This window comes from Ailuropoda melanoleuca, chromosome 13 (genome assembly GCF_002007445.2).
Source record: "Ailuropoda melanoleuca isolate Jingjing chromosome 13, ASM200744v2, whole genome shotgun sequence".
Taxonomy (NCBI): domain Eukaryota; kingdom Metazoa; phylum Chordata; class Mammalia; order Carnivora; family Ursidae; genus Ailuropoda; species Ailuropoda melanoleuca.
The window spans coordinates 40,226,851-40,249,920 of NC_048230.1; the positions used below are offsets into that span (position 1 = coordinate 40,226,851).

The following is a 23,070-nucleotide window of genomic DNA, read 5'->3' on the forward strand; positions in this document are numbered from 1 at the left end:
TTCAGTTTGACTGTCTTTTAAAGATAAAGTAACATCGGATACCGAAGCCTATTTCCTGCCTGCCTCAGGGCTCTGTGCTATGGCTCTCTAAGCCCGTGTCACCCAGCCCCTCCGAGGGCCCTGGGGAAGGAGGTGGAGGGTTCCACCCCAGGTGAAGCCCATGACGACCTCCTAAGGGGCTTCTGAAGCGCCCACGCATCTTCTGGAAGATGTGACTGTGTAGCAAGGGAGTGACCTACGTTCCATGTGTTGCATGGTAGCACCCAATGGGAATGCTACCATGCAATGCTACGTGTGTCGTGTGTGGGGCTGAACGGGACGCACATCCAGCAACTAGATGCCACTTTCCCCCTGCAGAGTCCCCAGCACCAGCCCAGCGGGGCCATCTGCAGGCCTCAACCCTGCCCAGTGCAGCCCTGCCTTCCTGGCCGGGCCCTCCCGGCTTGGCCACAATCGGGGTCCAGCCTCACCCTGAGCCTGGGAGGAGGGGAGTGTGAAGGAAGGCCCGTCAGTGAGTGTGTTCCTTGGGAGGGGACAGAGGCGGGGGACGAGAAGGGAGGGAGAGGATGGTGGCCACTTTCCTTTGGAGCGTGGGTGGGGTGCAAATGCAAACACATGAGGATATAGGACCGGGGCTGCCAAGACAGAGCGGTGCTCAAGGCCATGGCTCAATCCGTGGTCTGGAACTCTGGAGCTCATTTTCCCACAGAAACAATGCTCAAGGGGAGGCTGGCTCCTGGCCTGGCCCAGAGGAGCCAGATTCAGCTAATAGAAACAGCCTCAGAAGACCCTTCACACTCTCTGCTCTCCACCATTGTGTGCACGAGCGGGGGCTCAGGCGGGGGGTCAGGCGGGGGCTGGGAGACTGCAGGCTGCCAAGGGCTCGGCTGGCCGTGGGAACTGGGGTGCAGTGGAGGGCAGGTCTTACACAGGCGACACTGCTGGGAAGCAGGGTGTGTGTGTGTGTGTGTGTGTGTGTGTGTGTGTGTGTTTAGATTTCTAAGCACAGGACGTACCTAAGCCATGGACCGTGGAGCTGGTGTCCCAGACTGGGTGGGCGCCTGCATGGCCCCGTGCCTCAGTTTCTTCATCTGGAAATGATAGTGGTAGAAGGTTTGGACTAGATGGGTGGTTTTCTAACATTTTTTTCTTTTGAACACTTTCTCTTTTTGCAAGCAATCTGGATGAAGCCTGTACCAGCTGTGCTGATTAAAGTGTCTGCAGGGGCAGCGAGGGGCTGGCACTCCTGGCTGGCTCCTCCGGCTCTGCAAGCCGGTCCTGCCTCAGTGTACCTCCTCGGAGCTTGAGATCTCGGCGCATCTCTCACATGCGGCATCCCTCCCGCTCTAGCATTATCCCAGAGTCGCAGAGGAAGTGCGGGTTGCAGAGAACACTCCAGACTGGGGATATCACTGAAAGCTGGAGTCCGGCCCAGACAGCCCCTTGCTAGCTGTGCAGCCCGGAAGAGCCAGTCTCCTGCTCTGAGCTGTAAAGCGGTAAACGCTGGGATTTGGCGTTACGATGCACAAGGTTCCCGGAGTTCTGGAAGCTGGGCGTCACTCTGCAAGTGGCAGGGACTGCTGTGGCTGCAGACTCGGTTAGTCAGGCCCGAATTCCAACCAGCGGTTCCCTCTAGCTCATGTTCCTGCAAAGTCAGGGACCTGAGGCTTCTTTGCAAAGGGAGTGTGTGGCTTGGTGCCGGTGAGGGGACCCTAGCTAGTCCCTGTCGGTCCATGTGTGTGATGGTGACAGGAGCAGCCTTCCCCATTCTGGTGAGCTGGGGGCCCTGGCTGCCAAGGAAACCGTTTTGAAAACACGAAGCCCCAGGAGCGAGGAGGCCCCACCCAGAAAAACAACATCCTGGCTGCTGGGGCAAAGGCAGAGCTCTGAGGAGGGGCTATTTTTAGCCGCCGAGGCAGGGCAGGACTTGTATGGCCTTGCTGTCTGGCTGCATAACTCACCCATTGTCCCGTCTGACCTTGGGCTAGCGCCTGAGAGGCCTCTGTCTGTCTCGGTCCTCCAGGCCTGGACCCTCTCTACGGGGCACCTGGGCCACAGGGAACCCAAGAACAAAGACTGGCCTGGAAACACATCGGCTGTGTCGCCTGGGGGGGCAGGGCAAGCTGACCCCGGTGGTGGGCACTCCGGGATCCTGGGCCAGGCTGCGGGGGCCCAAGCAACAGGGGGCGCCGGGCCTTCCTGGGAGAGAAGCAAGGGCTCTGCTGGGATGCAGGGCCCCAGTCTCCCCAGCCTGGAGCCCTGGTCCAGCTGCGCGGCTGGGTGTGGAGACAGTGAGGCGGGCTCCAGAGGAGGACACAGACTCCTTTCTGGGAGATATTCTCGCCTCCAGCACACCCTGGGGCCTTCCGGGCCACAACCCTCCCGGACTGAGAAGGTGTGTGTGTGAAAGAAGTGCAAGCTCTCAAACCCTCTTGCCCACACCCAGGAGTGGTGTCCTGCTCCGGGGGGTGTGCGGTCTGCATTTAGCCCTGGGCACAGACACCAGAAGGCAGGTCCAGAATCAGGCTGTAGCACCAAGGATGAAAATAGCTCACGGGGACAGGCCACGAGGCAAACGCTCATGCAGCTGGGAAGACTGGGGGGCTGGCCCCCCTTGGGAGAAGCCACCTCCAGCTGCCCCTGCCCAGAACCAGGGAGCAGGGCTGCCCCAAAGGGCAGGCGCCTCTTTTCAGCCCCCTCCTCCTGGGCTTCTTCCCCCTCGTCCTGGGCTTCTTTCCCCCTCCCCAGAAATCCTGGGACCTCCTGCCTTTCAAGACCAGCTCTCCAAAGATGAGAATTGTTGGTGGGTGGAGAGAAGGATAGAAAAAAGAGTTGTTCATTCAACAAACATTTATTCAGCTCCTCCTATGTGCCAGGCACTGCCCCAGGACCTGAAAAAGGAGGGTTTGGGGTAGCCTGGATCTGCCCCAGCTCTGGCTTTCTCTCCCAGAAACAAGGCCTACAGGGGGACAGGATGTGAGGGGCACTTCAAGGGGTCTGGGAGCCTGCTCCTCGAGAGGTGGAAGGCCAAGTATTTGGAAGGTGGAAGCCCCCAGGAATAAGCCTGGGGAGGTGGGGGGCTCCAAGGTGCCTTCCGTGGGGCAAGATGGGGGCACAGAGAAGCAAGCTTCCCGGGAGCCGAGATGTCCCTCCAGCATCACCTCCTCTTCAGCACGGAAATGCAGGACTTCTTGAGGGGCCCGATCTGCAGATGGGCGTCCACACTCTCCAGGAAGAAGGCAGGCTTGAGCCTGCGAGTGAAGAGTCCCGCAAAATGGCTGTCCAGGCGGCTCTGGAAGGGTTCGATGGGGGAGGCCAGGGTGCTGCTTCGGCGGGCCCGGGAGGCCTTCAACCTCCGAAGAAGACTCATCTTGCCGTCCCGCACGGCATAGAAGGCCAGGGCTCGGTCGGCATATTCTAGGCAGATCCCAACGGTGGGCGAGAAGGGATGGGCCAGGGACGCCTCGAGCCCATGGAACCAGACGGAGAAGCTCCGTCCGTTCCACTGCAGGCAGCAGGAGTGGGCGTTGCGGCCCAGCCGGCCCCGGTCATAGGGCTCTTGCGGGGAGAAGTCTTCGGCCATGACCCCCACGCTGACCCAGCCCTCGATGATCTCCACCTCCCAGTAGTAGGTGCCCCGGTCCAAGGCGCCCTCGCCTAGCACCTGCTCGCAGTGGGTGAAGCGGGTGGGTGACTCGGGGTAGTTGATGGGACACAGCACCCTCTTTACACCTTTGGTCCCAAACAGCTGCAAGTACTTGTCTGCCGTGTCGCTGTCCAGGTCCACGATGTAGGCAACTGTTCCCGAGGATGGGAGAGAGACAGACACGGGGTCAGGGCCAGGCGCAGGTGGGACAGCCCCTCCCCTAGGTGCCCACCTCCCCAAACGCAGCCTCTCCCCTCCTTAGCGACCAGCACGACTCAGCCCTACTGGAGAGCACCCTGTGAACTGACCCAGTTCACCCTAAGGATGAGAGGAATCCAAGCCTGCTCGTGTTAGGGCTCAGCCCAGCAGCCTTGGGAGCGCCGGGGCGAGCAGAGGGGAGAGCCCACGTGTCCACTTACACTTGAGGAAGTAATCCCTGGGAGCCTCACTCTCGAGGTTGTTGGTGCTATCGGGGTCTTGCGATTCGGCATCGGCTGCAGAAGAGACAATGGGGAGCGATGCTCTCCAGCAGCCCATCGCTGGGCAGCGGTGCAAGGAGCTCCCTCTTCCTATGAACCTGTGACCGAAATCCCTCCCCTCCTGCTTCCTCCCAGCCTATGCCCGGAGACGGGCACACACCCAAATATGGCACCGTGCCTTCACATGCAGGCCTGGTCCTCTGGTTCCGCCCCTGCTCCACCTTCTGACCGCTCAGCCCCTCTGAAGCTAGAGGGCAGGGCAAGGGAAGCCCCCTCGACCCCCTACACTGTGGCCGAAGGGGCTGGACTGGTCATTACTGAGTGGTGGCTCCACTCACTGGTAGGAGTTGGGTCCCACCCTGCGCCAGGCACACAGTTTCCATCTCCCACTCCTGCACGGGTCCCAGGCCTGGGGGCCTGTGTGGGGAGACTGGGGAAGGGTGAGTCACTTGGTGGGGCACCCACCTTCCGTGCCCAACTTCTGCAGCTCATCCTCATAGCCGCCCAGCCCCCGCAGCTGCTCCCACTGGCTGGCACAGGCCGCAGTCAGCGCGTCTCTCACCGCCCGCACAGCTTGGGAGGACTTGGTGAAGCTGAGCTCCCTCGGGGGACCGGGCCCAGGGCCGCACCCCTCCTCCAGGGCCAGCCTCAGCGCCAGCAGCTCCTGAGCCCAATAAAAGACTGTTAAGGCCTTGCCGGCTCCAGCTCCGCGGGCTAAGGGGAGAGAGCTCTGCCGGGAGGATGGCACAGCCCCGGGGGGCCAGGCACCCGCTGCCTTCTCTCTCCATTCCTCGCCTGTCCCCCTTCTGTGCCCTCTCTGGCCCCTGAGAGCCGCACTTACCTGCAGGAAGCTGACTGAGTCAGCCTCAGGGACCTGACCGAGGTTGTGGCGGGCCCGGCTTAGCCTATCGCGCTGCTCCTCCTGCCGCCGCAGGTCACCCTGGGAGCGGCCCAGCATGGTGGCCTCCCCCTCCTCGATGAAGCCCAGCACCTCTGTCTGGAACCCCTGTAGGATGGCTGCAGCCTCGGCGAAGAGCCGGCTCACCCTCTCCCGCTCTGCCAAGGCTGCACTCTGCACAGGACAACACGGGACAGAGGTGAGGGCAAGAACAGTGTTATGCTGGCCCCATTCTTTCCAGACCCCGCCTTCCCACCCTGCCCTCTTGTGGGGGACAGAGGGACCAGGCGCAGCTGTCCTGGACCCACGCCAGGTCAAGGTAGCCGCTCGTGCTCAGTGGGGCCAGGCCGTGCCCGGAGCACAGGCTCCTTTGGAGCAGACCATAGCAAGCTGCAAGCTCCCGTTGCCAGAAGCCTGCTGCAGGATGGCATGGGGACGGGGTTAGCATGGGGTCCAACCTTGATGAGGGCCACTGTGCGCCGGGACTGTGCAATGCCAGCGCCCAGCTCGTCCATGCGGTCCTCCACGGCGCTCAGGACTTTGGACTGCTCTGCCTGTGGGTGACACCGTTAATTAGCATGGGGCCCAGCAGAGGCCACAGCCCTACATTGGTCTACCAGGCCACAGCAAGGGGAAGAGGAGGGATGACCCGGGAGTGGTGTCTGTGCATAGGTGGGACTGGGAAGGGCCATGATGTCCTGTAATACGCCAGAGGGGCCTCGAGGCCAGGCGGGTGCCATTCCCAAATGCCTGGGGGGAGCAGAGGCTGGCTGGCTCGGGGGTTGTTGGTCTCCCCTTTCTGACCAGTGGGCAAGTACAGGAGCATCCATGCCTCTCACTGTCACTCACACTCACTTCCTTCGGTGAGGAAGAGGCAGAGAGAGTAGGGTAGGCGCTGCACAGAGGGCATTCAACTGTCTCGGGGATCCCTGTCCCCAAAGAGTCTGTGTCCCCAGCCCAGGCCTGAAAAATGGGGATTCCGGGCAAGTCCCCTGGGTCTTGTGAGTCACTGCTTCAGGCAGGAGAGACGGAAAATCCCAAGGCCAGAGGCGCCAAGACCAGGCTGGAGGCCAAAGGAAACTGGGGGCGGAGGTAGCTGACGGACTGCGAGCACATGCTCCCACCACCGGCCCCGGGAACAGCTGGACAAGAGCTCTCTGTATGCTCGGTCCACCCTCTGCCACAGGCCTGTTGCCTGCCACACCCATTTCAACCCGGTGCCTCCCTCAGCCCAGGCCAAATCTGCGCTGGGTCAGGCAAGAACCCGGCCTGGCGCAACAGCCGCGCTGCCAGAATCAGCCGGGCCGGAACCCCTGACTCTGCTCCCCCTTGCCTTAGACCCCCATAGGCCCGGACCGGCTTCAGGCCCCCTGCTTGCCCTTCCAGTTCTTTTCGAGTTCTCTCTGGGTCCCTCCAACCCCCATTCCAATCTCTAGCAGAACGTCCCACAGCGAGTGGATGGATGACATTGTCAGTATTGGAAAGGACAGTAAAGAGCCTCAGGTTAGAGGAGGACATTAGGATCCTATCAGGAAAAGGGGCGGGGGCGGGGATCCCCGGCCCTCGGCGGCCCCGCGCGGCCCTCACCGGCCCGGGCGCCCCCCACGGTACCCGCGCCCACCTCCTGGAGCGCGCGCTCCTGTTCCAGCGGCACGAGCTCGTGGCCCCGGTGCTCCTGGGCGGCGCAGGCCTCGCACAGGCACACGCGCTCCGCGCGACAGTAGCGCTCGAGCGGCCGCAGGTGGCGCGGGCACAGGCTTTCCTCCAGCCGGCGCAGCGGCGGCACTAGGCGATGTCCGCGCAGCGCGGGACAGCGTGTGGTTCTTGCGGAGCTGCAGGCCGTCGGGGAAGGGCTCCTGGCACAGCGGGCAGCGGGCCGCGCCTCCGGGCCCGCCGCTGCCACCCGTGCCGCGGTGCGGCCACAGCGCGCTCAGGCAGGCCAGGCAGAAGTTGTGGCCGCAGGGCAGCGTCACAGGCTCCCGGAGCGGCTCCAGGCAGATGGGGCAGCTGAAGGGCCCGCTGCCGTCCATAGCTCCGCGGGCACCGCCTGTTCTGCTCCCGCCCTGGGAGGGACCCGGCCGGCTCGCGCCGCGGCGCCGCCCCCTGGGACCGAGGCCAAGGGTCCAGCCCCCTTCCGCCCCCGGCTCGGACCGCCCCCCAGCGCCGCAGACCCGCCTGCGGGTCCGGGTATACCAGGCGCCCGCTCAGAGTGCGCGGGTGGTCTTCGGCCCCGGGCGACCCTGAGGGGCTCCTGGACGACCGACCCTCCTGGTCCAAGAGGAGGGCGGAGGGCAGAGAGTGCGAGGGGGGCACACTGGAAGGAAGCTGGGATGGAGTTCACCCCTCCATTACCCTCAGCTCCCCCCATGGCCAGGCCCCGGACTCCAGAGCGGCCGGGCGTTCCCACCGTTCCCCGCCGGCCTCGCCAGCCCCTTCGCGCTGCGGACCTGTCCCGGGCACTTGTCAGCGAAGCTTCTGAGCTGCTGACTGCGGAGAGAATCAACCGCTGATGTGCGCGTGTTTTTGCCACTTAGCGACTCTGTTTACCCCTCGTGGGGGAACTGGGGCTTTTCTAACCCTGAAATGGGGAGTTGACGTCACCTTCCAAGTCCCTTGTCTGAGGGAATTCAGTTCCCCTCCACGGATCCCTCACCCCACCCCCAGGCACTTGCGGTGTGCCTGGGGCTAGGGGTGTGGGTTCCTCAAATGGAGGCATTTAAGGCTCACCCAGACATGCACTTAATAATGTTGTTTAAAAGAATAACATGGCGGGGGCGCCTGGGTGGCACAGCGGTTAAGCGTCTGCCTTCCGCTCAGGGCGTGATCCCGGCGTTATGGGATCGAGCCCCACATCAGGCTTCTCCACTGGGAGCCTGCTTCTTCCTCTCCCACTCCCCCTGCTTGTGTTCCCTCTCTCGCTGGCTGTCTCTATCTCTGTCAAATAAATATATAAAAATCTTTAAAGAAAAAAAAAAAAGAATAACATGGCGGAGCCCCTGGGGGGCTCAGTCGGTGAATTTCTGCCTTCGGCTCAGGTCACGATCCCAGGGTTCTGGGATCCAGCCCCCCATCGGGCTCCCTCCCCGCCCCCTCGGCTTCTTCCTCTCCCTCTGCCCCTCCCCTCTGCTCATGCTTGCCGCTGTCGCTCGCCCGCGCTCGCTCTCTAGCGTGTTCCCTCTCAAATAAATAAATAAAATCTTCAAAAAATAAAAAAGAAGTAGGGGCGCCTGGGCGGCCTTGTCGGTTAAGCGTCTGCCTTCGGTTCAGGTCGTGATGCCGGTGTCCTGGGATCCAGCCCCACCCCAGGCTCCTTGTTCAGCAGGGAGCCTCCTTCTCCCTCTCCTGCAGCCTGCTGCTCCCCCTGCTTGTGCTCTCTCTCTCTGTGTCAAATAAATAAAATCTTAANCGCAGCCTGCCGCTCCCCCTGCTTGTGCTCTCTCTCTCTGTGTCAAATAAATAAATAAAATCTTAAAAAATAATTAAAAAATAAATTAAATGGCAACAAAATAAAGTAGCATTGGCTTGTAACCCAAAGTATAAAATAAACATCCATGAGTGCATACTGATATAAATAAATGACTGGGAAAATAAATGAAGCATAGGCCAATTTCCCATTCAGAAGAACGCAAAATAACTGTAGATACTCTGAGATGGAGGCTGGTTTTCCACTCCTTAAATGTGGGCCGTGCACAGCGACTTTCTTCCAAAGGGAGCAAAAGAGTCACTTTACCGTGTTGAAGCCTGGCAAGCAAGACCCCAGCCTGGTGATCAAGGTCACCGTCCACAGTGATAGGTCACGTTGACAGTAAGAACCCAGGATGATATGGTCCTCCTCCCCCAAACCCATAACCCAGTCATGATTAAAACACCCCACAGGGCCGCCTGGGTGGCTCAGTCATTTGGTGGTGTGCCTTGGGCTTGGGTCATGATCCCTGGGACGGAGTCCCCCCCTGCTCAGCGGGGAGTCGGCTTCTCCTTCTGCCTGCGGCTCCCCCTGCCTGTGCTGTCTCTCTCTGACAAATAAATACATACAATCTTAAAAAAAAAAAAATAAATAAAACATCACACAAATCCCAGTGGAGGGACAGTGTACAGAATACCTGACCAATACTCCTCAAAACCTTCAAGATCATCAACAAAAGGGGCAAAAAAAAAAAAAAAAAAANAAAAAAAAAAAAAAAGTAGGGGGTCAGTCTGAGAAACTGTCCCAGCCACGAGGAGCTTCAGGAGATGTGAGGAGTAAATGTTACGTGTATTCTGGATGCGCTCCTGAGAGAGAAAACGGATGTTAGGGAAAAACTAGGGAGATTTGAATAAATTACGGGCTAACGTTAATAAAATGTATCAATATTGGCTCTTAATTATGACAAATGCACCATAATCATGCAAGCTGTTAACAAAGGGGGAATTAGGAGTGAAGTATCTGGGAACTCTGAGTTATCTCTGCAACTTTTTTGTAGGTTTACAACTATTCTAAAATTACAAGTTCATTTAAAAGTATAGAATAATTGGGGGCACCTGGGTGGCGCAGTGGTTAAGCGTCTGCCTTCGGCTCAGGGCGTGATCCCGACGTTGTGGGATCGAGTCCCACATCAGGCTCCTCTGCTGGGAGCCTGCTTCTTCCTCTCCCACTCCCCCTGCTTGTGTTCCCTCTCTCGCTGGCTGTCTCTATCTCTGTCGAATAAATAAATAAAATCTTTTTAAAAAAGTATAGAATAATTGAGACAATTCTTCCTTGCCTGCCAGGCCTCCTGCTGACAAGAGTCCAAAGAGGAAAGAATAAAAGGGAGAGGAGGCGTGTTCCATCCAGAAGTGGGGCTTAACCTTTCTCATTGCCAGGGGGCCCCCCTGTCAAAGCCGGGTGCAGCCCTTTCCAAAGTAATGCTTTTAAATGTACAAAACAAAATGCATAGGATTTCATATAGGTACCAAATATTAAGAAAACACATTTGTGATATCTGTGTTTCTTTAACACAATAAATAACAATATCTGTTGGAGGCCTAATAATGTATATTGAAATAGTGATGAATGTAAGTGGTATTTCAGGTTCTGGGTCACCACGTAATGTGCTATGAAACTATCCGTAATTTCTACTGGTGACAAGTCATAGAATTGCTAACTCCACTGTGGTATGTTCTCTCCATTTGCAATAGAAAGAAATGCAAAATTCCAGCTTAGAGAAGAGTGAAACTACAGAGAATTTTCAGCCAAGGCCCCCAGCTTCAGAATGTCTAATTTAGGCAGACGCTCTGCAGAGCCTCCTTGCGTCTTTTCCTGGAAGGAAAGAAGAAAACCAAGATCTATGAAATATTAAAGGAGGGATGCAATCCGGGGGGACTCATGGGAAGAGGCGGTGGATCCTGGAGGGCCATGTGGAGGAAGTAGCATCTGAGCTGGGTTTTCACCGGGTGCCAGGACGCAGGCTTGCAGAAACTGGGGTGGGAAAAGATGTCCCTGGAGAGGAGTAGCAGAGGGAACCCGCCTGGGTGTGCCCAGTTTGGCAGGAAGGCGGGTAATGAGTTCCATACATTAGTTTCCACAGGGATCACTATTTACTTGATCATGACTGTCGCTCATTTGCCAAGACCCAGGAACAGTTTGGAGGCTCAGGCATCAGTGCCACCCTGCTCCAAGGCTTGGCAGCCAGGATGCCCGGGCTTGCTGAGACCACAGACACGCCTGGTTCTGGAGGGGTGAGGGGGGCCGCTTGGGTTGGGGCGTGTTCATGGACAAGTGCCTGCTGGCCTCCTGCTTCCCAGCCCAAAGCCTGCTCAGGAAGATCTGCTTCCCTAGGAAAGCAGGGAGGTGTGACTTGTCCACCTGGAATGCAAATACTTCATTTCCATTATGGTAGCTTTAAGGTTGCCCGACGTATTAATTCTTTTTTGAAATGAATTGGCCCTTAAGGGGAAAAGGTAACTGGCACTTTGAGGTCTGTAAGAACATGTTCATGCCTGCACCTCACTCTGCCCTTGCAAGAACTACGTCGTGAAGGATGAGAAATGGAATTCCGACAGGTTGCGTATCTTGCCAGAGGTCACGCAACTCGTCCAGCAGAGGACGCAGAATTTAAACCCAGAAAGTGCAACCTGAAAATAATCCTAAACCTCATATATGAACCTGTCTGCAGGGCTGCAGTATTGCTTGAAAGGAAAAGAAAAAAGATCAAAACAAAGGTAGCAAAAACAAGCAAAAGCAATTCACCAAATGGGAGTAATGAGCAAGCCATTCCCAGCCTCTCTTGCATCTGTGAAATTGAAATGGTACCCAAGCCATGTCCCACGGTAGCACTGGATGGTTTTGATGTAATTTTTTTTTTAAAAGATTTTATTTATTTGACAAAGAGACAGCCAGCGAGAGAGGGAACACAGCAGGGGAGTGGGAGAGGAAGAAGCAGGCTCCCAGTGGAGGAGCCTGATCTGGGGCTCGATGCCAGAACTCCAGGACCACGCCCTGAGCCGAAGGCAGATGCTTAACGACTGCACCACCCAGGCGCCCCCTGATGTACTTTTTTTCAAGTTTATTATTTTTTTTAGTAATTTCTACACCCAACGTGGGGCTTGAACTTATGACCCCAAGATCAAGAGTCGCACGCTCTTGCGACCTACAGCCAGGCACCCCGTTTTGATATACTTTAAAATTTTTGATTTGTATCCATTTCAAAATAGAATTTAAAAGTAAACAATTAAAATTTTTTATTTAAATTCAACTAATTAACATGTAGTGAGTGTATTATTAGTTTCAGAGGTAGAGTTCAGTGATTCATCACTTGTATATAACACCCAGTGCTCATTATATCACGGGCCCTCCTTAATGCCTGTCACCCAGTTACCCCATCCCCCACCCTCCTCCCCTCTAGCAACTTCAGTTTGTTTCCTATGATTAAGAGTCTCTTATGGGGGCTCCTGGGTGGCACAGCGGTTAAGCGTCTGCCTTCGGCTTAGGGCGTGATCCCGACGTTACGGGATCGAGCCCCACGTCAGGCTCCTCTGCTGGGAGCCTGCTTCTTCCTCTNACCTCCTCCCCTCTAGCAACTTCAGTTTGTTTCCTATGATTAAGAGTCTCTTATGGGGCCTCCTGGGTGGCACAGCGGTTAAGCGTCTGCCTTCGGCTTAGGGCGTGATCCCGGCGTTACGGGATCGAGCCCCACATCAAGCTCCTCTGCTGTGAGCCTGCTTCTTCCTCTCCCACTCCCCCTGCTTGTGTTCCCTCTCTCACTGGCGGTCTCTATCTCTGTCAAATAAATAAATAAATAAAATCTTAAAAAAAAAAAAAGAGTCTCTTATGGTTTGTCTCCCTCTCTGATTTCATCTTGTTCTATTTTTCCCTCCTTTCCCTATGCTCCTCTGTTCTGTCTCTTAATTCCACATGAGTGAAATCATATTAATTGTCTTTCTCTGATTGAATTATTTCACTTAACATAATACCCTCTAGTTCCATCCACCTCATTGCAAATGGCAAGGTTTCTTTTTCTTTCTTTCTTTCTTTCTTTCTTTCTTTTTTTTTTTTTTGATGGCTAATATTCCATTGTATATGTATACCACTTCTTTAGCCATTCATCTGTCAACGGACCTCTGGGCTCTTTCCATAGTTTGGCTATTGTGGACCTTGCTGCCATAAACATTGGGGTGAAGGTGCCCCTTCAGATCACTACATTTGTATCTTTGGGGTATATATCTAGTAGTGCAATTGCTGGGTCGTAGGGTAGCTCTATTTTCAGCTTTTTGAGGAACCTCCATACTGTTGTCCAGAGTGGCTGCACCAGCTTGCATTCCCACCAACAGTGTAAAAGGGTTCCCCTTTCTCTGAATCCTCCCCAACATCTGTCGTTTCCCAACTTGTTTATTTTAGCCATTCTGACTGGTGTGAGGCAGTATCTCAGTGTGGTTTTGAGTTGTATTTCCCTGATGCTGAGTGATGTGGAACATTTTTTCATGTGTCTGTTGACCATTTGGATGTCTTCTTTGGAGAAATGTCTGTCATGTCTTCTGCCCGTTTCTTGACTGGATTATTTGGTTTTTGGGTGTTGAGTGTGATAAGTTCTTTATAGATTTTGGATACTCACCCTTTATCCAATAAGACATTTACAAATATCTTCTCCTGTTCTGTCAGTTGTCTTTTGGTTTTGTGGACTGTTTCCTTCGCTGTGCAAAAGCTTTTTATCTTGGCAAAGACCCAGTAGTTCATTTTTGACCTTGTTTCCCTTGCCTTTGGAGACGTGTCTAGCCGGAAGTTGCTGCAGCTGAGGTCACAGAGGTTGCTGCCTGTGTTGTCCTCTAGGATTTTGATAGATTCCTGTCTCACATTTAGGTCTTTCATCCATTTTGAGTCTATTTTTGTGTATGGTGTAAGAAAATGGTCCAGTTTCATTCTTCTGCATGTGGCTGTCCAATTTTCCCAACACCATTTGTTGAAGAGACTGTCTTTTTTTCACTACCCTAACTTCTTTCTTGCTTTGTCGAAGATCAGTTGACCATAGACCCGAGGGTCCATTTCCGGGTTCTCTATTCTGTTCCACTGATTTATGTGTTTGTTTTTGTGCCAGTACCATCCTGTCTTGATGATTACAGCTTTGTAATAGAGCTTGAAGCCCGGAATTGTGAGGCCACCAGATTTGGTTTTCTTTTTCGACATTCCTGTGGCTATCCGGGGTCTTTTCTGGTGCCGTACAAATTTTAGGATTATTTGCTCCAGCTCTGTAAAAAATGTTGATGGTATTTTGATAGGGATTGCACTGAATGTATAGATTGCTCTAGGCAGCTTAGACATTTTAACAATATTTATTCTTCCAATCCACGAGCATGGAAAGTTTTTCCATTTCTTTGTGTCTTTTTCAATTTCTTTCATGACTGTTCTATAGCTTTCAGAGTACAGGTTCTTTGCTACTTTGGTTAGGTTTATTCCTAGGTATCTTAGAGTTTTTGGTGCAATTGTAAATGGGATCAACTCCTTAATTTCTCTTTTTCTGTCTTATTGTTAGTATATAGAAATGCAACTGATTTCTGTTCATTGATTTTATCTCCCGCCCCTGCGCTGAATTCCTGCATGAGTTCTAGCAATTCTGGGGTGGAGTCTTTTGGGTTTTCCACATAGAGTATCATGTCATCTGCGCAGAGTGAGAGTCTGACTTCTTTGCCAATTCGGATGCCTTTTATTTCTTTTTGTTTTCTGATTTCTGAGGCTAGGATTGCTGAGGCTAGAGGTGAGAGTGAACATCCCTGTCCTGTTCCTGACCTTAGGGGAAAAGCTCTCAGTTCTTTCCCATTGATAGTGATATTCTCTGTGGGCTATTTTTTTTTTTAAGATTTTATTTGTTTATTTGAGGAGGGGGGAGCATGATCAGGGGGCAGGGGCAGAAGGAGAAGCAGACTCCCTGCTGAGCAGGGAGCCCGGTGTGGGACTCGATTCTGGGACCCTGGGATCATGACCTGAGCCAAAGGCAGATGCTTAACCGGCTGAGCCACCCAGGCGCCCCTCTGTGGGCTTTTTGTATATGGCTTTTATGATATTGAAGTATGTCCCCTCTATCCCTACACTGTGAAGAGTTTTAATCAGGAAAGGATGCTGTACTTTGTCAAATCCTTTTTCTGCATCTATTGAGAGGATCATATGGTTCTTGTCCTTTTATTACTGTAGTGTATCACATTGATTGATTTGTGGATGTTGAACCACACCTGCAGCCCAGGAATAAATCCCACTTGGTCATGGTGAATAATCTTTTTAATGTACTGTTGGATCCTACTGGCTAGTATCTTGGTGAGAATTTTTGCATCCACGTTCATCAAGAATATTCATTTGTAATTATCCATTTTGGTGGGATTTGGGATCAAGGTCTGATTTTGTCTGGTTTTGGGATCAAGGTAATGCTGGCCTCATAGAAAGAGTCTGGAAGTTTTCCNGCGCTTTAACGACTGCGCTACCCAGGCGCCCCATGGTGAATAATCTTTTTAATGTACTGTTGGATCCTACTGGCTAGTATCTTGGTGAGAATTTTTGCATCCACGTTCATCAAGAATATTCGTTTGTAATTATCCATTTTGGTGGNACGTTCATCAAGAATATTCATTTGTAATTATCCATTTTGGTGGGATTTGGGATCAAGGTCTGATTTTGTCTGGTTTTGGGATCAAGGTAATGCTGGCCTCATAGAAAGAGTCTGGAAGTTTTCCTTCCATTTCTGTTTTTTTGAAACGATCTCAGAAGAATAGGTATTAATTCTTCTTTCAATGTTTGGTAGAATTCCCCTGGGCAGCCATCTCGCTCTGGACTCTTGTTTGTTGGGAGGTTTTTGATGACTGCTTCAATTCCCTTGCTGGTTATGGGTCTGTTCAGGTTTTTTATTTCTTCCTGTTTCAGTTTCGGTAGTTTAGTTTCTCGGAATGCATCTGTTTCTTCCAGATTGCCTAATTTGTTGGCATATAGTTGCTCATAATATGTTATTATAATTGTTTGTGTTTCCTCGGTGTTGGTTGTAATCTCTCCTCTTTCATTCATGATTTTATTTATTTGGGTCCTTTCTCTTTTCTTTTTGATAAGTCTGGCCAGGGGTTTATCCATCTTAATTCTTTCCAAGAACCAACTCCTAGTTTTGTTGATCTGTTCTACTGTTCTTTTGGTTCCTATTTCATTGGTTTCTGCTCTAATCTTTATTCTCTCTTCCTGCTGGGGCTTGGCTTTCTTTGCTGTTCTTTTCCAAAAAGTAAACAGTTTAATGAGGCTTATAACAAAAGCTGGCAGTTCTGGGTCCCACGTACTCCAGATGTTTGCTCCCATGACTGCCTGTTTCAACATCTTCCCTGTCCCTTTTAGCATTTACCTCCTCATCTGTAGAGCACGTGCTCAGAAACCTTGAACATCTGAATGGATGTTCATGGTCGAGTTTCTGGAGATTTCAATTCTCTATCACTTCTCTAGTGTGTTAAATTCCCTGTTGCTTGGGTCCCAGGTCTTCCTTCCCCTTCATTGACTTTACTTCTTTACTTCGAAAGAGCACATCTTCTGGGGGCTTCCTGAGAATGGGTGTGAAAGTGCCTGCAAAGGTTTTCATTCAGGCTCCAACACTGAATGTTTCTGGGTATGGAATTCTAGAATGGAAATCCTTTGCCCTCAGAAAGCCTGGCTCCATTGTCCTCTAGCTTCCAGTCCCATGTTACTTGAAGCCACATCTCCTACAGTCGCCATGCTGTTTCCTCCTATCCCTTCCTGCCTGGGGAACAGCAGCCTCCAACCCAACTCCCTCAACTCCCCTGTCTTTTATTTTATTTTATTTTTTTAAAGGTTTTATTTATTTGACAGAGATAGAGACAGCCAGAGAGAGAGGGAACACAAGCAGGGGGAGTGGGAGAGGAAGAAGCAGGCTCCCATTGGAGGAGCCTGATGTGGGGCTCGATCCCAGAACGCTGGGATCACGCCCTGAGCCGAAGGCAGGTGCTTAACGACTGAGCCACCCAGGCGCCCCCAACTCCCCTGTCTTTTAAAATCTCTCCTGTCCCCCTGCCCTGCCATGGTCTGCCTGTGTGCCCATCCTCCCGATTCTGCCTCACAGAAGCCCAGATACTAGAGGAGTGGGGCAGATACGCTGGAAACACCCACAGGCTAATCAAATGTGTCCCCCTTACAAACGTTACACCCTAAAGTCCATGTGCTTTTCCCCCTCTTTCCCAAGGCATTTTTTCCTGGAGAGAGGAGACAGACTTCTGTCAGAGTCAGGTGGATTGAGGGCATTTCATTTGAACCAGCTTTCCAACAATTTGCAAACGCTTGCCCCACACCTACTTGAAAAGCACAGTCTACAAAGAGAGCAGTAGCATCCCATCACATGTTAATAAAAGTGAATGGTCACAACAAGGAACATTCCCACAGAACAATACGGAAAGGACAAACAGACCTGATAAAAAGTAATATAAAATGAAGACCCCAAACCCTTCCCACCACAGAGGCAGAAGGGGGCTGTTCTTCCTTTCTCTCCCCCTTTCAGAGCGTGGGCGCAGCCTGTCGGACATGCATGCTGGGGCTTTGGGATGGGGGGTTGTTGGTGGTGACGGTTAGAATCTGTACATGGGGGGGCGCCTGGGTGGCACAGCGGTTGAGCGTCTGCCTTCGGCTCAGGGCGTGATCCCGGCGTTGTGGGATCGAGCCCCACATCAGGCTCCTCTGCTATGAGCCTGCTTCTTCCTCTCCCACTCCCCCTGCTTGTGTTCCCTCTCTAGCTGGCTGTCTCTATCTCTGTCAAATAAATAAATAAAATCTTTAAAAAAAAAAAAAAAAAGAATCTGTACATGGGGACAGCTGGCACTGTCAGCCACTTGACCAGCCCAATCATGCTTCCTCCCCTGCTGGGTCTCTCAGCAACTGTCAACCCAGCTGCATAGCAAGGTGACTGCCTGGTGTGAGAGCCCCCTCCCCATACTTGGGGAGTCCCCAAAGGAGTTCGGTGCCCAGGCCTTACCAATCAGAGGCTGGGCCCCACCCCCGAACAGAGAGCCACAGGCTGGGGGACAGAGCATGCAGCCCTGGCTGCGGCTGGGGCCACGTTACAACGTGGGAGGGAGATGTATTTTTCACAAATACAAAAATATTTTGGGTTTTTTTTGGAGTATGTGTTTTTGCATGTGTTATCCTTTAAAGAAATACCGTAAAACAATGATTCATGAGTATATAAAACATACATGTACAGCATAAATAGTTATAAAGCCAACATCCTCGTAACTACCACCCAGATCAAGAAATGGAAGGTTTTAAGTAACAAAATTACAGCTGCTCTAGGTCCCAGCACCCATTTCCAGAAACACTAGCAAACGGTATGTGCAGGGATTACCAGGAAAGCGTCTTATCAGTAGGAAAAACAAAAACAAAGGAAGGCAGCACTGTCCCAGCACCTATACCCATCACGGCACTAAATCCCCACGCCCGGGGTAGGGGGACGGGGGCTGAGGCTGTGCCCAGCTCCGCTGGCTGGTGGGGGTGAGGGGGGAAGGGTCCGCCTGCCTCAAAGTTGCTTCATTTTGGCCGTTTGTATAAAAATAAAATCTTCAAGTGCTTATTATTTTTATTATTTTTAATAGCTTTTGTGATTAATTTAAGGGGGGACAGGGAGAGGGAGAAAGGGTCTTAAGCAGACCCTGGCATCATGACCCTGAGACCACGACCTGAGCAGAAACCAAGAGTCAGATGCCCAACTGACTGCACCACCCAGGTGCCCCTTATTATTTTTGTGTTGAGTGACTCCACTGGGAATTCAGCCTACATACGTAGCCATGGATATGGCCAAAGCTTCCTGCTCAAAAATATTTATCGAGGTGAAATTTTTACAGCCCCAAATAAAATAATTCCAGTGTCCAATACGGGTTCCCCTGGGTGATCCACACGCAGAATGTCACTGTGCAATCTTTCAAAAGCAGAAAGGGCACACAGTGGCCAGTACCCTTGGCTTTCAAAAGTTTGGGGCTCTGCCACTTTGCTTTACAAAAGACCTCCATTGGTACCTGCCTGCACTCACCAAAAGAAATCTGAAACCATGCTAATGCAGGTCTTTTATGAAAGCGAAGTGGCAGAACTTGAACTTTTGGAAAGGGGAGGATACCTGTATTAGGGAAATAAATTCTGACAGTCATTAGAAAGACTGTTTACAGGGTCATCATTCAGAAGAAAATATTAATACCATGAAAAACAGTTATGCCAAACAAAAAAATGCAAAAGACACAAGTGTTTATAAAATGCGATCACAAGGATATACAAGAGAAACTAAAATATACCAAAATGTTAAGGAAAAAAAAAAAAAAGAGGGAAGAAGGAGATAAAAAATCACTTTTCTCTAGGCTTTCTCCAGGAACTGTGCTTCGTGCCCCTCCCCCGCCGCCCCATCCTTTGATCTACGTCACCCTCACGGGAGGCCGGGGGTGGAATGTGTATTCGTACCACACTGTGTGGTGAGGCCCGAGCTGTGCACGCTCTCCCGCAGGGCCAGGAGCCCACGGGCGCTGCATCAGCCTCGGCCGGCCAGGCAGCGCCTCGAAGCGGGCTCTGTTCGGGCGGGGTCCTCCCGTTTTAGTCTCTTCCTAGTCCCCGTGCCCTTCAACGACGCTGGAACGGTGAACTCCAGTTTGAGGGCTCCCTCCCACCTCTCTTTCCAAGTGGCCCAGCCTAGTTCTGAGTCAATTTTCTGGCCCCATCATAGCTGTGGCCTCAGGTCTCCAAGTTAGGGGCTGGGCAGCTTTTGAGCGCACAGGCGCGGTGGCACACATTCCTGGCCCCGAGCTCTATCCTGTGTCCTCCTCAGCTGGGCCCCGATGCCTCTTCCCGGAGCTCCGGAGGGAGTGTGGCGTCAGGCTGGTGGCACAGGGTCAGGGTCCTACCCTCCAGGAGCCAGAAGACAGGGTAGAGGGGCCGAGTGAAGATGGCATGGAAGGTATGCAGGGGCTGGGCCTTGGGCTCCAGGCTGTAGAAGGTGAGGCAGCCAGAGGCCACATCCAAGTCCATGCCCAGGAGCCGCCCCGACACCCCTGGGAGGAGCTGGGCCTCCCCGTTGTGCCAAGCCTGCACCCTGTCCTCCTGAACACAGAGCCCCCAGGAGCTTGGCCCACGCCCAATGTTGTCTGTGTGGGGCCCCTGCTTGTGCCGCGTCAGGTCTGCATAGGCAACGCCCAGGGTCACTGAGTGGTTAGATGCACGCACCTCCCAGTAGTGTCGCCCGTTCTGGAAGCTCTGGGCACACCGCACCTGCCAGAGCTCGAAGCTGCTTGGCCCGGCCAGGTCCCGGGGCTTGTGACGGTGCTTTACCTGCTGGTCCTGGTGAGACAGGTACAGGTGGCAATTGGCACTGTCCGGATCGAAGGTCAGATTGCGATAATCTGTCAGGGACAGACGGATGGAAGGTGAGCGGGCAGGCACCTGTGCATGTCCACCATCCCGTCCCCAGTGGGAGAGAGGCCACTGGAGCTCCGCCAGCACAAAGCCACTCGTCTGTCAGCAAGCGGTGCCGTCAGCACAGCATGCAGTCTGTGAGTGGAACCTTCCCTTCACCTCATTTCAAAGATGAAGAAACTGACTCTCCCTGAATCTCCTTACTCGATGTATTGGTTCCATGTGTAAGAGGCTGACATCCTACGACAGATGTGCGGGGGTGGGGAGGGGTGTGGAGCAGACATCCGGGGCAGGGCAGTCACAGCACGTGCCCCCCCACAGGTACACCCCCAGCCACAGTGTGCACACGAACGCACAATGCACACACGCATATGCACACACACGGGCCGGTCTCCTTACTCTGCCAGAGCTTCCTCCTCAGTGGACAAACTGGGCTTGCGCCTGGTGCCAGGGGACCTGGGGCCTCTAGGAGGCAAAGAAGCGTTAGGGCAGTGATGGGGAGGGGAGCTCGTGGGGGGCAGAGTCCTGACCCCCCTTCCCACCCGCGGTGGGGTCAGCCTTACCCAAAGGGCCCAAATCGGCAGCCTCAGCTGGTGCCCTGGGGTGGGCCCCCTCATCCAGGAGGAGGCCACACAGCCGGCTTAGTGACTCCTTCAGGCCAGCCAGCTGCTGATCTTCGTCCCACTGCAGAGGAGTCAGAGGCCCGAGAGGCCCTGGGGGTGCCAGGAGCTGCGATTCCTGAGCCCCAGGGACAGTTGTAGTGAGCCTGTGCGCCAGGTGCAGGACGCTGGTTCCCCCAACCAACCTGCTGCCCTGAGGCCTGGTACCTGGAGGAAGGTCTGGTCATCCAGCTGCTCCAGGAGGTCCCGGACCCTGCGGTCATAACAAGCCAGGGCCTCCAGGTGGCTCCGCAGTCGCTGTTCTCCATCCTGGGCCTGTGCTAACACCTGGGTCTCGGCCACCTTGATGTCCTTCAGTGCCAAGGCCCGTCGCATCTCCAGGGCCTGCAGCAGGACACTGAACTTGCCAGAGATCATGGAGGCCAGGGTGCGGGCTGAGCTCTGTGGGTGAAGGAGTGGCCTAGGGTGGCCAGGGCCAAGGCTGGCCACTGGGCTGAGGGTGGGAGATGCAGGGAGCCAGGGTCCCTGGAACCTTTCCCTGCACCTTGCTCAGTCCCTCCCTCCCTGCTGCCCGGAGGCATTTTCAAGGTAGGTCATACCTACTACCCAGGGTCCCAGGCAGCGACTGGTGGCTGCCTGAAGGTCACAGCGAGGATGAGGTGGGGCAGGACTGACAGGCCATGTACCTGGATCTGGCTGCTTTGCTGCTGCAGTTCCTTCAGCTGCCTCTCAGCCTGGGTGACCTGCTGCTGGCTCACTTCCAGCATGGCTCTCAGCTGGGCCTGTGGTGCACACCAGGGAACAAGAGACAAGAGGGGACCAGGGATGGCTGTGAAGTCCTCCCCTCAATCAACAAACAGCTGAGATGTGGGGCATCCCCTCCTCGTGCCACCCCAGGCAAGGCTGACCCGTGGGCCCGCACACAGAACATGGGCCTTGGTCTGAGCCCGGGTGAACTGGGTCAGAGTCCCAGGGAGACACAGACCGAGCCCGTTCCCAACCTGGAGCAGGGAGGTACACAGGCAGAGCAGAGGCCTTGGGCTTTAACCCTGACCTCCAGTTCCTCTTGCAGGCTGAGAACCTGGAGGAGAGCACCCACCATCTCCGGGCTGAAATTCCACCCTGCACTACCCCTGGTCAATAAATGGTGGAAGCGATACTTCTGGCTTCGGCAGCCTTGCAGGGAAGGGGTGACAAGTCAAAGCACCAAAGCTATTTGACCAGTGGGCAGTGTGGTACATGTACAGGGTGGTTCTTCCAAATGCCTGGCCAGTCCTCAGCCCCAGCTCTGGGCATGGGGGAGACGAGGGCACTCCTATTTGTGACTCCTCTGTACCCTTGAGGGTCAGGGTGTTGTGCTTTTATGGGAGCAGGACAAAGCATCATCCACGGCCCCTGGTCAACAGCCTGTTTTCCTTCTGCTTCTCCAGGCCACACTTTATGAGGCAAGGGCCATCATGATCCCCACTTTACAGATGAGAAAACAGAACAGAGAAATTGATAACCTGGCCAAAGCCATCAGATCTTCCTAAGCCCAATGTCTTTGTCCAGGCCCCATGGTCTCCAGCGTTGTACAATGTGCCACATGCAGGAAGTGTGGAGGGGGCAGTCTCCCCTAGTTCTTTCTGACTGTCCCCCAGGGATGCGCCTCTGTCCTCTCACACCCCAAATCACTTTGCCTCGCCACTCCTTCCCTCCTTGTTGCTGTCACCTGCTGGCCGGCGCTGCCCACTTTCATGCTCAGATCCTCAGCAGTAACATCTCATCCTCATTCTCTGTGACTTCTGAAGCCACAGGGGTATCCTCCGACACTGGCTCTCGGCTCCTTGACATCCTCACCTGCAGAACCCTTTCCTTCACTCCATTTCAGCCACTCAAGTCCTGAGGTCTCACCCTGGGCCTGTCACCAGCTCCGAAATCTCTATTCCAAGCTCCTGTTTTCTCCTTTTATTCGGGAATGCACACAAACATCCCAGAGCCACCTTCTGCTTAAGCTGCCCACCCCAGCCCGGGAGCCGAGAGACAGGGCAGGGCACCCCGGTGTCACCTCGCGCTCCCGACGCTCGGCGTCCACCAGCGCCCGCTCGTGGAGGCGACACTCGTTCACAGTGCACGCACTGCATATGCAGCGACCCTCGGTGCGACAGAAGAGGTCGAGTGGCCGCCCATGCCGGGGGCAGCGCGCACCCAGGGCGGAGCCAGGTGCCCGGGCAGGGTCGGGGTCGGGGGTCGGGGCGGGCCCGGCCCGCATCGCCTGGAGAACGGCGCTAAGCGCCACGTTGCGGCGCAGCTCGGCGCCCTCGGGGAAGGGCTTCCGGCACTCGGGGCACGCCTTGTCGCAGCGGCGCCCCCAGTCCCGGATGCACGCCCCGCAGAAGTTGTGGCCGCAGGACAGCGTCACCGGCTCCTGGTAGAGCCCCAGGCAGATGGAACAGGTCAACTCGTCCTCCAGCGGCAGCGCGGCCATGGCGGCGGCGGCGGCGGCAAGGGCGGCGCGGGAGGGCAGGCGGGGGGCGGTACCTCCGAGAGTGGCCGGTGCGGGGAGAGGCTCGGGGGCGGGGCCT

At 54.4% G+C, this 23,070-nt stretch overlaps 2 protein-coding genes across 3 annotated transcripts; both read right to left on the reverse strand.

Annotated features, from left to right (window-relative positions):
• Window positions 1-2,832: 2,832 nt before the first annotated feature.
• Window positions 2,833-7,795, reverse strand: TRIM47 (tripartite motif containing 47). The gene is given in 7 exon segments (XM_034640904.1): window positions 2,833-3,798; window positions 4,066-4,140; window positions 4,591-4,789; window positions 4,967-5,197; window positions 5,482-5,577; window positions 6,645-6,828; window positions 6,830-7,795. Coding segments are annotated over 7 exon segments (1,650 nt in total). The 5' UTR covers window positions 7,054-7,795; the 3' UTR covers window positions 2,833-3,157.
• Window positions 7,796-18,715: 10,920 nt separating this feature from the next.
• Window positions 18,716-23,053, reverse strand: TRIM65 (tripartite motif containing 65). Of its 2 annotated transcripts, none has more exons than XM_034640882.1 (6): window positions 22,554-23,053; window positions 21,193-21,288; window positions 20,714-20,890; window positions 20,450-20,624; window positions 20,286-20,351; window positions 18,716-19,873 (listed from the first exon to the last, which is right to left on the reverse strand). In XM_034640882.1, the coding sequence occupies exons 1-6, from the start codon at window positions 22,971-22,973 to the stop codon at window positions 19,299-19,301; spliced, it is 1,509 nt and encodes a 502-aa protein (XP_034496773.1). In that variant the 5' UTR covers window positions 22,974-23,053; the 3' UTR covers window positions 18,716-19,298. The 2 variants fall into 2 exon arrangements, with proteins under 2 accessions (XP_034496773.1, XP_002919933.4); XM_002919887.4 differs by having other exon boundaries at window positions 20,714-20,947.
• Window positions 23,054-23,070: the final 17 nt, after the last annotated feature.

Excerpts from the sequence above, each read along its gene's own strand:
- TRIM65 (XM_002919887.4), bottom strand. The coding sequence starts at position 22,973 with ATGGCCGCGCTGCCGCTGGAGGACGAGTTGACCTGTTCCATCTGCCTG. Across the intron at positions 20,352-20,449 it reads TGCCGATTTGGGCCCTTTGG|AGGCCCCAGGTCCCCTGGCA; the intron begins GTAAGGCTGACC and ends TTTGCCTCCTAG. Across the intron at positions 19,874-20,285 it reads GAGGAGGAAGCTCTGGCAGA|ATTATCGCAATCTGACCTTC; the intron begins GTAAGGAGACCG and ends TGTCCCTGACAG.